This window comes from Cydia splendana, chromosome 2 (genome assembly GCF_910591565.1).
Source record: "Cydia splendana chromosome 2, ilCydSple1.2, whole genome shotgun sequence".
Lineage (NCBI taxonomy): Eukaryota > Metazoa > Arthropoda > Insecta > Lepidoptera > Tortricidae > Cydia > Cydia splendana.
The window spans coordinates 27,505,132-27,523,661 of record NC_085961.1 but is presented as its reverse complement, the minus strand read 5'-3'; the positions used below and the strand labels follow the sequence as shown (position 1 = coordinate 27,523,661).

At 34.7% G+C, this 18,530-nt stretch overlaps 1 protein-coding gene and 1 long non-coding RNA gene across 2 annotated transcripts in view; both read left to right on the top strand.

Moving 5' to 3' along the window:
- Positions 1 to 18,530, top strand: part of LOC134806082 (uncharacterized) — a 105,817-nt gene that overhangs the window by 74,796 nt on the left and 12,491 nt on the right. The window lies entirely within an intron of this gene.
- LOC134800559 (trypsin-like) lies at positions 1,457 to 4,375 on the top strand. Its single transcript, XM_063773050.1, has 6 exons — positions 1,457 to 1,576; positions 1,778 to 1,907; positions 2,368 to 2,644; positions 2,950 to 3,123; positions 3,393 to 3,619; positions 4,210 to 4,375. Exons 1-6 carry the CDS (start codon positions 1,519 to 1,521, stop codon positions 4,373 to 4,375), a joined length of 1,032 nt encoding a protein of 343 aa, XP_063629120.1. The 5' UTR covers positions 1,457 to 1,518.

The window sequence follows — 18,530 nt, the reverse complement described above, 5'->3', positions numbered from 1 at the left end:
ATTTATAGCAACATTTTAATAGCGTATAAGTGTGAGTAGAGAATACAAGGGGCAATTAGAAATGATTAGACCTTCATTAGGATTCTTCTTTAATGGTCAATTAACACACAAAATGTACGCACTATTGTCTAATATATGTATGTAAAATACTGAAAATATGTATTCATAGTACGAATTTTAATTGATGATTTATTTAAACGTGTCTACATTAACCGAGAGTCTATAGCCTTTTACTCATAACCTCTCTTGCGCTTGCTTGGCTTGCGGTACGTTTCTACTTTACAAACATTTCGATTTTTCAAATTAAAATCCTTGTTCATCTTTTTGAGTTCAAGGAGTCGTTAAGCGGTATGAATGAATAATATATGATGTATTATTAGGTACCTAACGATTACCTCTTCTATTAACAGCATGGTTTTTATTTAATGAATTGGCCAAATACGTTATAATTGTGTCATGCTTATAACCTAAGGTACTTAAAAAGAAATTGCGGCATACAGAAATGTGAAGAACATCTTTTTTCATCGTGAACACTCTAGTTACGTTACGCTTAGTTGAATACGCTATGCGTTTTTTTACTGGTCTGAATTGAACACAATTTTTTAGAAATTTCTTACGGTCTAAGTTCTTATAGCTCCAGTATGTTTCCCATATGTTAATGCGTTCTTCGGGTGAAAATTCACCGCATCGCTTATGACATTTTCTACAAGGGACTGGGAGAATTGGATGCTTTTGTTTTTGCTTTGTTTTTTTATCTAGCTGAATATTTAGTGTGTTGGGGTTTGAAAGAGCATCATCGGTTTCATCGCAGTAACTGCCATCTGACTCATCCGGTTCAGATCCTGAACCATTAGTGTCTTCATCGGAATCTGGAAAGGCAATTCGAATATCAAAACCATCAACAGGGTGATTAGAAAATAGTGTAGTAATCCACATAAAAAATAAAGTAGGAGCTCATTATGTATTCTCATAAACACATATTACATCTCACAAAAGTAAAATAGGAACAGAATAATTAATAGGCTTTTATTATTATAGTTTGCAGGACCTTACACGTAACAAAGAAATAACGAATCAATTAAAAAATATATCTTGGTATAATTTTAACCGCCATCAGAATCGCCAAAAAGGGAAATAAAATTACTATTAAAAATTATCAGTGTAAATAAAAAATCATGCATAATGGATGTAGTAGACAAGACAATTTTCGTATTTTTTTTAGATAATAGTGTTTTTTCAAAGTTGGCTACTTGACGGTACTTATAATGTTATTATTTTCGATTTAAAAATATATTCGATGTACTTTTATCTTATCTAACACGTGTTGTTTACTTGCACGTGTATAAAACTTAAACGTAAACAAAACTATTGACATTCCAGTATGTTAACTAAATAATCACTTAAAAATTACAAGCCATAAGTTGATTGTCACCAAAATATGCAAAGAATGTTTCTGACTCGCTTATATTTGCTAATCGAAGTGAATATGAAATAGTTTGCAACGATCTATACGCCAAAATGTTGTCTCTTGTGGTTTTTCTATATTTATTTGTGACTCCGTACGCAGTAGGAAATGGTGAGAAATGTTACATAATTAAATTAAGTTTTTAACTTAATAGTATGAAATGTATGAATAGTAAACTATCAATGTGTAAACAGGCCCCAATGTAAAGGCCAGCCACACTTAAATAATATCTGTATTGACCTAACTAAATTTATTCATCAAACGATTTCAACCTTACAGCCTAACCCTAAGTATATTTTTTCGAAATTTCAGATTTGTCATCTCGAATTCTGTTTGGCCAGAGAGCAGATATAAAAGATTTTCCGTACTTTGCTGCCCTTCGGGACTGTGGCGCCGCCATCATTTCGGATTCCTGGCTTGTCACAACCGCGCATTGCGTTGCGTAAGTAAAATTTTGTGAACAGTCTAGTACGCCTATGTAGCCCAAGCGGCGAAAACGGAACCCATTTATAGTTTCGCCATGTCCGTCTGCCTGTCCGTCCGTCCGTCCGTCTGTCTGTGCATATGTTACAGCCATTGTACTCCGAAACTTTATAAATATACCTAATATTTTGAAGGGAACGTAGGTGTATTTTGCAAGTCGCGTACAAAAAAAATCAGAAAATATATGTAACTTTGTTAATATTGATAGCCTCTATCCTTCTAAAGCTCAATGTACATTAGAATGTACTAACACATTCGTTGCAATGCCATTCATAGTCCAAAATCAAAGTATACAATATATTATGTATAGAACAAGGTTCAAATAAATAAATATGGAAATTTTGTATTATAGGCCTTACGAGCCTTTATTTTCAATAAATTTTGCATTATTACACTACCAAATCTAATTTTGTTTTCAGTTTTGATGACCATAAATTCGGCACAGTGTGGGTAGGGGGAAACAATGCTAAAACCAGCCAACAAGTCAAATACGACACAGTCATAATCCACCCTGACTTTAAAATTGGCGACCAATTTCTGAGCAACGATATTGCTCTCCTGAGACTAGCTGAACCCTTGACTTTTAGCGATACAGTTCAATCAGTTGAATTACCGCGTGATAATAACAAAGGATATTACGGAAGTGATTATTATGTAGGAGTTACACATACCGTCGCTGGGAAAGGAATACGTGAGGTAACTATACACATCAACATAACTATCGGCATAGAAAAATATTTTTTGAATTACACTGGACAGTAGGTACTTACATGTCCGTGAAAAGTGGTCAGCGCTTTATGCTTAAATTTATGCTTTATGTAATACTTATTCAGAAATTGAGTCGTTTAGAAAAGCCACCAACATCCACTTTATTTTTAAGAGGATTTAGCTCAATTGTCTGTTCCCTTTCTTATACAATATTTAAGACATGAGCGATCAATCGCTCAATTGTCATCAGTGCTTTTAGGGGGTATTCATTTATTATTTTTAATTATTTCCAGGGAAATTTGTTGAAAATAGATGTCAAGCCAATATACACGGAAGAGTGCATGAGTCACTTACCTCTCGCAGCACGGATATTCATGTATCAGTATAGGCACAGACTTTATGAATACATCTGTGCTGTACGGGAGACCCACTATGATTATGATCACAACATGCCCGGCTTAAGTCAGGTGAGTTTAAGTTTAAATTAGATAGTTTATATTTTAATGTTTACTAACCATGTATGGACCTTTTAGTCTGAATTAAATGTTTTTTTTTAATCTTCGTAAAACCAACAACGATTACATTCTTGGGAAAGACATGTGTACTGTACTACTTATAACTTGCAGGTTCTCTTCAAAACTTCACAGTGACGATTCAGAAAACATGGCAAAGCCTCGCATGATAAAACTGGTTCCAGTTTAAATACGAGCTAATATAATAAATCTTTTTTCTGCAGGGTGCCTCCGGCAGTCCTCTAGTGCACAAAGGCGAGCTTGTAGGCCTGGCAGTTGCGGGCAACGATCCTTGGGAATCAAACCTCTTCACATTTATCAAAATCACAAGACATTCGGAATGGATCCGATTTATCACTGGAATCGGATCAGATCGTTCGGAATATACCACTACTGAGTACTGGACTACTGGTTATTGGGCACAACCAACAGAAGCACCTTATGACTATGAGTAAATATTATTTTATTACGTTTAAATTCATTAGTACGTAAATAGCAATAATTTATTACATTGTATATGGGAATTGGGACTATACGTGAATAAAGTTAAATGTTTTTTCCTGTTTTGTTAATTTTTAATTTTATATAAAATTTGATGTGTGATAGGAGAACCCTGCTAATTCGGGCCCCATAATTCACTAACCGCATTCGGGACCATAATTAGCTATACGTTAAATCCTATTTCGATTATGGGTATATTGCTCACCTAAATAGCGTTAACGAATATGTTGCCAGAAAGTGTGTTTGCAGGATTTGCAAATTCATAGTATACACCTAGGTATTCGCACTTACATAAGGAAAAACAAAAAATAGACATGTTTATCTGTGTAAATCAAGTATCACGAACACGAATCAAGTGTAAATCATACATCACACGATCACTGAAACGAATGATTTCAGTGAATCATGGTTTAGGTTGTCATAATTCATAATATATCATGATCTCATGATGAGGGCGGTATGCACCCTGTGTTTCCTGTTGCTCTTGCAAAATCTATTTAGTGATGTAACGCTTAATATTGCTTCAAATGTTAACTGGAGGATCGTGGTTATGCTGGTTGTTCCGCTTAACAATCCCACCGTCAACACTGATGATGACGGCCCGGCATCCCAGAGCATGAGCGGAGCAGTACCAGCGCGTCTTCGGACCCGTGATAATTTGCTGGAAGAACTTGTAACCATCCAGGATGACAATCCGGGCACCTAGTGCAGTGGTTGTGAATATTGGACCTGAAATATTAAGGTATTGTGTTGTTGTAACATAAGGTAAAAACTGAAAAAACTTTGTGGTGTAGTGGTAGTTTACATAATACGAGTAGCTGTCATCAAAAGAAAATCAGCAGTAAGTCGCATTTTTTTTCACATTGGAGCTATTAGTAAAATGCCAGATTCTTCGATGAATACCTAATCAGGAATTCAGGAGAGTATTCGTGAATTATGTGATAAAGGTGTTAATAATATTATCCACTATCTGACGAATCGTCACTGTTAAGGTGGCAGGTTGCTCATGATAGGGCCTTATTGATATAAATGAAAAATATGAAAAAGAAAATATTTATTCCAAGTCACAAAAAACCCCGCTTTAAATCCTTTTTGGTGGATTGTGGTTATGCTCATTATTACACTTGATGATTTCGTCTTCAATCGTTAAGATGACGGCCTTGCAACCATAGCTATGGGCGGAGCAGTACCAACGAGTCTTGGGGCCCGTGGTCCTTTGCCGGAAAAACTTGTAACCCTCCAGGATGACAATTCGGGCACCTCTTGCAGTGGTTGTGAATATAGGACCTAAAATGTTAATGTTTTGGAAAACTGAACATAACTTTTCTATAAACTATTGGGGCGGAGTGAGATGAATACGACTGTCATATAAAACGAAATGAGTGTTCTTACGAGGGTCATTCTTACACTCACGCTAGAATAGACGGTCCGGGTCCAGGCCGAGTATGACACTTCATTTTATATTATGGGTGATCACGTCCCGATTTCTATAGAAAACTAAGTGTTGGACGCCTCGGCTTTGACCCGGACTGTCCTTGATTAAATGTATGTATACCAGGTTATTGACCGGTGTGACTAAGTTTATTAAAAAACATTTTAAAATTTACTTTATTTTTATTATGTTGTATAGTGGCAATAGAAAATAGCAAAAATACTTAAAAATTCTGTCTATCTAAATCGGTTATTGAGATAGAGCTATCTGATAGACAGACGAGAAATGTAAGCTTAGTAACATAAAAAAGTAACCTTACACGTTACATTGATGACGTTAACGATTTTCGTACACTGAAAAAAAAATGAAAAACCTAAATCCTATTTGGTGGTTCGTGGTTATGCTCATTATTACACTTAATGATTTCGTCATCAAAGGTGAAGATGAATGCCTTGCAACCATTGTTATGGGTGGAGCAGTACCATCGTGTCTTCGAACCAATGGTCCTATGCTTGAAGAACTTGTAGCCGCCCAAGATGATGATACGAGCACCTCGTGACGTCATTGTGAATACGGGACCTAAAAGGTTGTGAAAAACTAAATATATTTTTTCGAAAGACTTGGGGCGGTGTGAGATGAATACTAGAAATATAAAAGACAAAAAAAAACCCAGCCGCAATATATTCCTGAAAACATCCGAATGAATTGCCACTAAATTATGTACTATGTAAGTACTTACCTACTAATCGTTGTGTTTAAGTTGCTTATGAAAACACAGATTCACAGATTAAATTTTAATATACTTAGGTACTTAGGACTAGACCACAGTGGTGTTTTTTTCCGTAGCCATGAGAGAATTACAATGAACCTCTAAAAAAATTTAAAAAAGAGGATCTGCTTTGGAGCATTCCACGAATTTATATAAATGAAAATTTTCAAACAACTTGCATGGATACAGATATAACAATACTATTTACTGTGAAAAAGGATAAAAAACTGCTAAGACGAATAATCATCGCCTTAAGACACTGAACAAAAATAATTATGTTACCTATACGACATAAAATGTGTTTGTACGGGATAACTCATAGAATCCTTCTTTATTTTCTGATCGGCGGATTGTGGTTATGCTCATTAACATATTTATATTTGATGATCTCGTCCTCAATTGTGAAAATGACTGCCTTGCAGCCAAGACGCTGGCCAGAACAGAACCAGCGAGTCTTCAAGCCATTGGTTCTTTGCCGGAAGAATTTGTACCCCTCCATAATAATGACACGAGAGCCGCGAGATGTTGTTTGAAACACGGGACCTAAATGAAAAAAAGAGATTATATAACCAAAAAAAATTTGATAGTGTAAGTACTTAATTACTTATTAGGTAATATTAGCTATTTTTCTTTCTAATATTACCTTATTATTATTATATATAAAGGCTTAACCCTTCTTACAACTTAATTGCGAAAGTCGGCTTATAAGCCGAAAGTTCGGATGTCATCTGTAGCTGTATTAATTGATATTCGTCGTTTGCTGATGCTCAGTATTTACCCTACCCTACCATTTTTCGTACAAACCTCGTTATGTTTTTCTACAGACTAGATTACATCAATATTAAGTTATTGTGCGAGCCCCATTTTCCCTGCTTCCCTTAAATAATTATAACAATTTTTACGTTTCATTCAATCATCTGATAATTAGCTTAATATAATATATATGTAATACTCGTACCTACTATTCATAAATACTTGTTGCTTAACTAAACTTGAACTCATTTATTTATAATAGTGGTAAAGAGAGCCGAACCTTGAACAAATTCACAATTACGCTGCTTCCATGGACTTAAGGCAAACAACTGTTAACAACTCAATACATGTATTTAAATACCTAAAGATATGCTGCGCCGACCCCAAGTGAACACACACCACCACATAAAAAAACACACATTAAATCTTATTTGGCGGATAGTGGTTATGTTCATTTTTGCTATCGATGATCTCGTCGTCAACGGTGAAGATAACCGCCTTGCATCCGCGGCCTTGGCCGGAGCAGAACCAGCGGGTCTTGGGGCCGTAAGTCACTTGTCTGAGGAACTTGTAGCCGCCCATGACGATCATTCGGCCGCCGCGCGATGTTGTTTCAAATACGGGACCTAAAATGGTAATTTTTCTAAAAAGATTCTTAGGGAGTGTATCTTGCTAAGACAACGCTAATGAAGTAAATAAGAAGATCATCCGCAAAAATTCCACACCGCGGCAAGCCAGAGCTGCTACAGTAGTCGTTAAGTTGGTTAAAGATTTAACCAGTTCGAAAGTCAAAATACCGCAGAACGCAACATAAATTTTAAACTTATCGTAATCTTTGAATCTTACTGTCAATTCTCTCAATTTTCTGGTATTAGAAACTAAAAAATAAACGTAGGTACCTACTTAGTAAAATGTAGGCACAAGGTCACAGAGAATCCTAAACTCCGAAACCAATTCATTTAATCCATTGTTATGCTCATCAGTACATAAAGGTCTTACATTTTAGTCTCAGTAGGTACATGATACCCTGCTAGGACATACAATACCTATAGGACATGTTACTTAATAATTAAATAAAAATTACAATAATTAACAATTTAACATGCAACACTAGGTCAAATCATTTATTTCATAAAATTAGGTAATATCAATGTCAAAAAAAAAAACACAAAATAACACTAACACTAGGTTAAAAATAAATTTAAACACAAGAGCAATTTGATAGGTTAGTTTATAATTATATAAGTCGTGCATAGTTACGTTGATGTCAGTTAATTTTATATAAGAAAAAAAGATTAATTGGTAGAGAACGCCATTTGGCATTAAGTCCGCCATTTGTACATTTTTGTATATACTTTGTGCAATAAAGTTTAAATAAATAAATAAATTAATTAATATTATATTAGAAATGAAAGCTTTTAAGTCATGAAAATGTTTCATCTTTAATTTTCAAGTTACTTTTTTTGGTGCTAATAGCATCCGGGGCATGGTTATGTTCGCCCGATATGAACACGACGTGATCGCCCACGGTCGTGACAACAACTCGGCAACCACCTCTACTTTTTCTGGAACAGCGCCAACGGCTTTGTGCTTTACGAATGCGCGTGCGATCTGAGTAGAAGATATATCCATTCAGCTTGAGAACACGGTTGCCTTGATTCGAGGTCAGGAATTCGGCTACTTCTGGAAATACAAAGCTTGTTAAACGAGGGTAGCGGAGACTTTTAATATTTCACTAGTCACTAGGTTTGAATGACGCACGAGCCTGCACTCGAGAAAAAAAGTTTCAATTTTATTTATTCATTAATAATGGAAAAATAAATGAATATAATAAAACTTACTAATTACAAAAACCTAAAGGTGAAAAAATATGGTTCCGATCGCCGGCGATGAATTTAATTTGTTTTGGTTATCAGTATAAAATATTATAGAGTATTCTAAAAATACAGTCCAGATTTATGTAATTGACAATTATATAAAATGTCATATATATATTTATGTAACCCAAAACTGTCAATGAATGTCTATGAATGAACGTCGTAATAGATAAGATAATTAAACATACCTACTTGTAATAGCTTTATTACACAATAAAGGACAGCGCTATATTTTTTCTAATAATTATAATGGTAAGAGTATTCATTATTACTTAGATTAGAAATTTTACATGTGACTTTTTACGGCACTACCATATTTTTCGACTACCATATTATGGATCCGTCTCCAAACCATAATTGTCACTATCGCTACCAGTAGTCAGGAGTGACTTTACTCTTGTCAATTCGTTCGGAACCCGTAGGTCCTCCCGACGTATAATGCGATGGTTGAAATAGACGATGAAAAATGGTAATTATTGTTCGTACAGCGGCAACCATGTTTATCACGGTTGCGACTGAGGTTAAACCATGAGTCATAGACACATCTGTTCGCCACGAGCACATTACGCCGGCCAGGCTTGTGGTCATGTTTGTCGCTCCCATATTGGCTTACATAACCATGAGAAACGTCGCTCTACCTGACATTGCTTGCTTATATAGTCCGTAATAGACTCGAAAGCTAATGACGACTGAGGTACGATAACACCTGCAGATAAAGGGCTAAGCTAGGGCTCATTTCTTCTTGTATTTGATATATGATTATGTTCGCCCATTATGGCCACGATGCAGTCATTGATGGTTGCGACGCTGGCCCGGCAGCCATGTTTGCAGTGAGTCGAACAGCGCCAGCGGCGTTTCGGTCCGCGGGCTTTTCTGCGATCTGAGTAGAATGAGTAACCGTTCAGTTTGAGAACGAGGTTGCCGCGAGACGAGGTCACAAATTCAGCTACACTTAAACCTGCAAGCATTTAGGTTGATGAATATGTATGTAATTGTGGTTAAGGGCAAAGGTAGCCAATACTTGCGATGATTCAACATTTAACAATTTATTTTTGATCCCTGATATTAATGAAAACTGATATATGATGGAATATACCAAATAAATAATAATATTTTTTCATTTCTACTAATAGAGTTGATGACGCAGTTTAAGTTCAAATGCATTTTATGATTGTCTAGCATCATTAAATACTTCGTATTTAATTTTTTTTCATATGTATTCCGCTGCAAATGAAGTTAAATTTGGTTTATGTAGAATTGGGAAATTTTATTCTTAGATTAGAGCATATTGCAATGATCCTAACTCACACCACAGCTCGAGAAGGTACTTGAGCAAAAATTTGGTGGGTCTATTTTTTTTATTCTTATAAATTATACCTAACTATGTAACGTGTTGCTTTGTGTGAGCTACAGAGAAAGTTGCTCTTGGTAAAAAAATCTGCAGGAAAATCAGTATAATTTCTATAGGATTAGCTTAGACAAGTTATAAATTTCATTTAATTCTGAATAATATTTAACATTCCGTATCACAAAATTTTGCATTCATTAAAAAACTTCATAATTCGAAAAATCTATTTATTCGAATATTCTGATGCAAATATATGAACGACCTCGAACGGTCGCTTGTCGCCTCGCTGCTCGCTGGTGTACAACCTGCGGTCTATAAGACCGGAGCGGCAGCGTATCATACTTTATAGTGTTGGTAAAGTATGATACTCTATCCAGCACTTGCCGATGCACAGCGGCACCAGACATTTAGAACAGCGCATGTTGACCTCCGTGCGTCTGTTCTGCTGGGTGCATCGCTTGCACCGCCGCCGCTGATACTTGTCCCGTTTACCGGTCTGGATGTCCGTGTGAACGGGATAATGATCAGGCTGCCGGTCCAAGCGACGCTGTGCATCGCCAACTGCCGGCAGGTGCCGATTTTCATCAACACTTTCATTATCAGTTATATTTTCTTGTACTATCAAGACCGAAACCGGGTCCGGCGAAGAGAGATGATATAATGTTGAGCTGAATATATCTGAAAGATGAAATAAAGCTTTGTAGGTAGGTAAAAACGTACGGTACGTTATGTACTGCCCTCCTAAGCTAAAAGGCAGTTTTTCGACATTTTGCCAAAATTGACTTTTTGTGATATTCGTAATGTAGAGATCGAGATGCATCAACCACTTTGGCCCGTTTTCCGATAAGTGGCTTAGTTTTCGAGAAAAATATCGTAAAAAGACCGTATTTGCACTAATTTTCTAAGCGTTCCTAGTCTAAAAAGCGACTATTTGACAAAGCCAGGCTAAAACAACGTATATGCAGCTATACGTTTTTTTACGCTCTGGTTTGCGTAAAATCTTATCCACCATGTCTAGCCTAAAATAACGTATAAGCCAAAAACTAGGCTAAAAATACGTAAAAGACGCTATACGCGCTTTAAGATTAGAATCTTTAGCAAAATTGTAGATCTGATACTAGTCTAAAAAATCGTATAGTATTTATTTTTGTTTCAATGTCTCATACGTCATTTAAGCCTAGTATCACTTAACTTTTTTACGTCACCATAATAGTCTTTAGAAACGTATAAATGTTATACGTTCTTCTTATTTTGTATGGACGTCGTATTAAACGCAAACAAACTTTTATAATGGTTGAAAGTGCGTCTAACTAGTCTATAACGCAGTATATGCTCCAACCTTCGTCATGCTCCCCGCGCGCCGAAAGACACCCTTATGCTCAGTAAAAGCCGTCAGCCGCAAGCGCAGGCTTGTGGCTGCCGGTATGCGAGCGGAGGTGGCATTTTGCGCGCGAAATATTGACCGAACGCCAAAGTAAGAATAATACTTTATTATTGCATTACCATCATATGTTATCAATATCAGTACCTTCGAGTATTATCATTTTTGTCAAGGTATATACTTTAAAATTGCCTCGCAAATACGTCTTTCTAGCGTAGTTTGTGATGATGAAATTGTTCATACGTACTTTTCTACAGCAAACGTTGTTTAAGTTTTATTTTTTCATTAGACGGTTTGACTGCTTTTATTTAAATAAAATCAAATTTATATTAGAGCTAATTGTATCGGGTTTAATTCCCTATAAGCCAAGTAGGTATTTGACATTACGAAGAGTTTAAATCTTATTGAAAAATGTTTTAAAGGGAAATTTTATGAGAATTCTTATGGACAGTATAACATTTTCCGCCTAAGTATTTAGATAACCAGGACAAAGGACCATGGGCATCTTTGTATGGAACCTGGGTCCATCCAAAAACCAACTGAGAGTTATATATATATATTAGGCCATTAAATTCCTAAGTGGGTTTTATAAAAAAACAATATGTATTTTAAAATAAGTTGGTATGTTTGTGTATTAGGTAATAGTTGTATGTTAAAATAGTAAAAGCTATGAGTTTGTAATCTAATAGAAAAATAATTTTATTAAAATTTGAATCTGATTTTTAATTAGGTACAACCGCTAAAATGCGTTTTAGAATTAAATAAATGACAGAGTATGTGCAGGAATTAATACGAGTTTAATTTTATTGCTAATGTAGACTACACAACTCGCTAACGTCTTACCGTGCGATGAAACTCTCGATGATTCGATGCCTATTGATAACAAACTAAAATAACTATTAGAGATGCCACGAATTCGGTAAAACATTATGTATTATTGTGAGTTACGTGTATGCGAAAACTGGTCACCTACAAAGATAGATGGTTGCTAAGATTTAAGTCAGCAGCAAGCTGGGATCTCCATACAAACGTAGTTACGCTCTCATTTTAAAACGATTAGGTAGATTGCTCTAAAACTTTGTACTCACTAAAAAATAAGGTATATCTATGCCTGTAATTAATGTGTAGCTTCAGATACCATAATAAAAAAAATACAGCGAATATAAGTTTTTCATACAAAACTTATTTTTCCTCTATTTCATTAGTTTTTGTTGGAATATAAACTAATTAGGAACTGGTATAGATATACCTTATGTTATTGTATGTGCAATTTATTACAATCCAACACGTTGTTTTAAAATTAGTACGAATCTCCGTTTTTATGGGAAGTAATAATTCGGCTGAGCTTATTGCGGACTCTTTTAAGTTTCTTTGCTCATGCTCATTAGAAGTACATGTAATGTCATTAGTAGAGTCGAGTAAATCTAGCCTATGATACAAATAAAATCAGAAAGACTGTACACATTAAAATTTTGTACATATTATGGGGTTATTCCCGCCAGTTAGGTATCTACCACCAAGTTGTTACCAGTGGTAACTACTGGGAATTTATTTCCCACCTTTCTTCCCAGTAGCTACCACCAACTCAGTTTTGTGGTAATTACTGGAAAGTTTTTTTCCAGAAGTTACCACTGGTAAATGGTGGGATTTTTTCCCTAGTAGTTACCACCAACATTTTTTTACAGTACAATTTAAATGTCTTTTATTATATGAACAAAAAACACTATACTACTAAGCTTTTATTAAAAAAACGGGGTCCAGCGATTACTTTTTGGATTATAATCTTAATTACCATACAAAATTTACATATAAATCGGGTTATTCCCACTAGTTACCATCAAGTTGTTATAATTAAATAGTAATAAAAACAGTATAAGTAGAATACTATAAAAATAGAGGCTTTATTGAACCCTAACAAAATTGTAGTAACTACTGGGGAAAAAATCCCACCTTTTACCAGTGGTAACTACTGGGAAACAAATCCCATTAGTTACCACTGGTAACAACTTGATGGTAACTAGTGGGAATAACCCAATTTATGTGTTAATTTTGTATGGTAATTAAGATTATAATCCAAAAAGTAATCGCTGGATCTCGTTTTTTTAATAATAACCTAGTAGTATAGCGTTTTTTGTTCGTATATAAATAAACATTTAAACTACGTGTCTATTTTTTATTCCCATTTCTTCCATAAATACTAATCTATAAAACCGTATATTCGGTGTTTTTGGTGGTATACGTTTTTTTACACTAGCACGCTAGTCGAAAATCTGGACAAAATCTTAATTTTTCCTAGTATACTAACCAAAAATGCCGAATAGCTGCTATAAGGTCTTTTAACTTAGGATTTCAAGTGGGAATTATTCATTGTTACTAAGCAAAAAGGCAGCATATGACATATACGGCGTTTTTACCTAGTTTCTACTTCGTAACTAAGTTAGAACGCCGCATAACGCATGTTTACCGCCTTCTTGACTAGTACGACCTACACATTTTTAAGCTTAATACTAATCTAAAGTGTTTTTTATAAAATTAAAAAAAACTGAGCTGTTTAGAAACATACTATAAATACCTAAAATAAGTACATATATATATACCTACCACATACAAAAAGAAAAAATGGAAAAAGTTTTTCCGTTTCGTAGAAATTCAAGAAAGATGTTTGGGTTGGTTTTTTGCGATTATCTCGAAACTAGCTTTTGTCGAAAAACTGCATTTTAGACTAGGACGGCAGTGTACGTGTTTCACTTCTTAGAATTTATAAGGTTATTAATTATTATAGAAATTATACTTATATTACATTAATATAGTACTAGGGTAATTCTTATTCTTATGCATTTTTTGTGTAGCACGTAAGAATAGCATGTATTTTTGTGAAAATAAGTAAACTCTATATCAATATACTTAGCAATTTACCTCTAGTTTTAGGTCAACAAAATGTATTGTCCTAAGAATATTAGAAACATATAAAAAAATAATTACAAGTGCGAAATGTCACGGACCGTGTAGTGTGACCTCCCCAGATTTAGTGATATACGATTTTTTTTTGAAAAAAATATGAAGTGATTTTGCAATAATTTATATCAAATATAAAACACTAATCCTTGTTCTACAACACTGTTTAAAAATTTTATGGATTTATAACGATTTTATATACTTTTAAACAACATACATTTTGTGATTAGTTTTTGCGTCACCACCGCGCGTGGTAATATAAACATGCGGTACTCGGTAGAAAATTATCTTTACTACTGGCAGCCTTATTAAAGTTTTTTTAGAACAGCAACACTGTGTTGTTGTCAGGTTTACAAATGGCTGAAGGGAGAAGTTTTGTCGAAAATTATTTATTTGTGTTCATTTGAAAAAACGGTCAACCTTAACGTGTCACCGCCGTGTTAGAGTTTTAAAGGTAAGTTGCAGTTTCACGTGATTGTTTGTAACATAAGATATACCTCATACATTGGAGATTAAGCTAATTATTTAACATTTGCAAAATCAAAGGAAATGTTTATGTAATATCGAACATGTTCCAAATTATTACGACCGTGGCCTCAAAAATCTGTTACCGCCACGGACTTTTGAGTCCACGTTCGTGACATATATACACGTGGTCGTGTCATTCTTAATTCGTTTGATTAATTTAGAGGTACATGCACTTTTCAGAAATGCATTTTTATTAGCTACAGATGATTTGCTATTATTGCCCTACTGCCAAAGCAAAAAAAAAAAATGATTTCGCTTGTATGTATGTATGATGTGTATCGAATTCGTTGTCACGCTCTACAGCCTTTATAGTTTGATGGATTTCAACGTCTGAGCTGTCACTAGGTTTGTCGTAGCCATAAGTGTGACTTAGGCTATGTTAAAACAACTATATAAATCAAAATAGCCGAGTTGGCCACCAAAATGCCGAAATGTCACGACTGAGGGACACTTTGTCACAACCGTGTTTATATACTCATTTTATTTACCTTTAATGAGGGTATTAAGCTTGACCATATGAATCAAAAAATTGCTTTTTGTATGTACTTTTGATATACTTATGTAATAATATGTGAAAAATAAAAACTTTATGAAAAAAATTTTTTTTTGGACACAATTTAAGAATCACCCAGTAACATAATAACAGACCTGCAGAATGATGATTATACATTTCGATGATCTGTTCATCGAAAATACACAAACCTTTTTAAGCTTACTTCGGGACTAGGTTGACTTATGGAAAGTTAATAAGTAAATATTCTTTATTGCACCAATAACAATACATTTTATATTTAAAACTACATAGTTATACAACACAAATAGGTATTCAATTGTCTCTTTTTGTCGAACTCTCGGCTGTCGCAAAACAGAGTATTATTGATCTGTTGGAAATGGATGATTGTGATAGTTCATAATGGAAACGATGACGTCATCATACGTCACAATGATGGCCGGGCAACCTAATCCCTTGTGCGTGGAGCAACACCAACTGACTCTGCGTCTTTGGTATACGTTGTACGCGTTGTAAATGTATCCACAGTACTTTAATACGCGTTCGTTTAAGGGTTTATTTTTGCTGGATACACTGTTGAATTCCTTGTCGAACAACAGAGATTGATCAATTGGGACTGGATGAGTGTGAAAGCTCTTTACGGAAACGATGACGCCATCATACGTCACCAAAACAGCCGGGCAGCCTTTCTTCCTGTGCGTGGAGCACCGCCAACTGATTTTGCTTGAGTTTGTGCGCGCGTTGTAAGTATATCCGTTGTATTTTAATAGGCGTTTATTTCGCTTCGATGTTACAAATTCCGCTCTGCTCCACTTTTTCTTCGCTAAAATATCATATTTTTATATATATTTTGTATGGAGCAAAAAATAAACTAATGGGTCTGAACTGAACTAAAGATCTCGCGAGACTGGCTGTATAGGTAGCTTAAAACTGAAAAATGTATGGATGAATTGACAAGAAAATCTCAATACTTTTTCATACACTTACCGAAAAAATATAGTTTGATCATTATCGGACATGTATCGGAGATGTTAGATAGATCAAGAAGGAAAGTATAAATAGATTTATTAGCACCTAATGATGGAATAAAGAACAAGAGCTAATTTTTTTCAATAATCTTTATTATATTATAATAACAGCCATGTAATTTTTAAGAAAGTGACATTTATTGAAAACGTGAAGGAAAGTGTTTTTCATTGAAACATTGCAGACACATTGATATTGCATACAAAAAAATATAATTATTTTAGTTCTTTTAGAAACCAACGCAGCGCCTTTTCTTATCACCTCGTTGAAACACATATCCCATTATTTCTTCAGTGATTTCTGCAATCTTATATTAAAGTAAATAAAATGAACAGTGGTGGTTTAAGATTATCATAAGGAATAATCTCTATAGGTAGGTAGGTACTTATGACAATTTGTTTATGAAGATTAAATGTTCAAGTATACAGGTGATTCAGGAGACGTGAGCAGGACTAACACTGCGCATATCTTTAATTATAAGCAACTGTTTCGTATCAGTATTAGTGAGGTTAACGTTAATTTTCTAGTCGTGTTGAAAAAAAAAGTTATTAATTTTTTTACGACATGCGTGGTCACCCTAAAATTCGAATACTAAACTACCGATATTCTGTGTCAAATTGAATGTCATCACTGTCATCACGGTCTGGTTACTTTTGAAAACTCGTATCTCACTCAAGTTTGACAGTTTATTTTCTTCGTAATCAAAATGCCATTGCGGTTAAAGAGGTTTTATGTTTATTAATTAGGTCCTGTAGGGTGACCATGATTGTTGAGAATTAAATTTGCTCTCACCAAAAAGTTAAAAAATAGGAAAAAGTGTGGTTGTTTCTCCTAAATACGACGGTGATCGATCAATTATCAGTTACTGAGTGTGCAGGATTAGTCCTGCTCACGTCTAATGAATCATCCTGTATAATTTCACTGGGTAGGTAGCTAACATTGCCACCGCGTCTTTAAATGCTACTATTGCATTCGTTATTATAAAGAATACCTTTTCAATACAAAGCTTTATTAATACCGTTAAAATACTGGTAAAACACTTAAAATAAAAAAAAATAAAAAAAAAATGCTGATGATGAATATTCATTTAATATACTCGTGGGTAAATTATTTCCCACTTTTAAGCTACCTTTGTTAGTAGGTTAAATTTTACAACTAATTGCGAGTAACTATTTGAAAACAACTTTCTTACATTGTATACAACAAAAAATAATTATTTCAAACATTATCTTGTCGTGGCGGATGATTATGTTCATTCCTTATTGTCAGTATTTCATCTTCGGTCGTGTAGATGACAGCGCGGCAGCCTCGAGGGAAATGCGTGGAGCATTGCCACCGCGTCTTGAAATGCGATTTTTGTGTTTGGTAGAATGAGTATCCTTGATATTTGATGATGCGCCGCCCCTTTCGGGATAAGGTGAATATCGCTGAAACAAAGTACCTATTGATAAATACCTATTTAGGTATTTATTAAAATTCTATTGCACACAGTAAAAAATATATTACAGATACAAATGCTGACTTGATGCTACGCGGCATTTCAAGCTTTAGGCCAACCAGAGAAGCAATGTTGGTGCGGGTTATGTAAAGAACACTGATAACTATGTACTATAAAACATTTATTTACATACAATATATATACAGTGGTACTACTAAACAAAATTAATAACTAGCTTAAATCTAAAATAGGTCCTTGAGGCATTGTACCAAGATGTACTTAGATTTACAGATTAGATTCATAGACTTCTAGACTTAGTATCCACACAGAGAGTTAATAAATGTAAAAATATTTAGTTTAGCTTCAGCTCTTTAGTAAGTAAAAGTAAGTAAATTATTGTAAACGTGCGTACAGATTTACGGACCGGGAATCAACAAATAAAAATGGAAAGGCAGCCTTATTGTAGTAACACGAAGAGAAGTGAGCAAGGAAGTGGGGACCAAAAATAAACTTCTTGATTGGTCAGTTGATCAGTTTAATCGAGTTGAATCAATTAAAACTTGTTTACTTACTAACAACGGAAACCTTAAGGGGGCCACTGATTAACAGTCCGCCGGACGGGATCGGCCTGTCAGTTGTTCACACTGTCAAAATTTTGTTCTAACTGACAGGCCGACACCGTCCGGCGGACTGTTAATCAGTGGGCCCCTTTATACGAGTCTGCCACTACTAAATAATGAAACATAGTAGGTACATAAAAATCCTTATATATAAATTAATTAGATTAGTAAGTAATAGCTTCAATTCATACGTATTTTTTTTATTACCATCTACGTACTTGAC

What these genes read in the sequence shown, in the direction of transcription:
- LOC134800559 (XM_063773050.1), top strand. Translation starts at nt 1,519, where the DNA reads ATGTTGTCTCTTGTGGTTTTTCTATATTTATTTGTGACTCCGTACGCA. An exon ending in TCCGTACGCAGTAGGAAATG is followed by an intron (nt 1,577 to 1,777) that starts GTGAGAAATGTT and finishes TCGAAATTTCAG; the next exon opens with ATTTGTCATCTCGAATTCTG. An exon ending in ACATGCCCGGCTTAAGTCAG is followed by an intron (nt 3,124 to 3,392) that starts GTGAGTTTAAGT and finishes TTTTTTCTGCAG; the next exon opens with GGTGCCTCCGGCAGTCCTCT.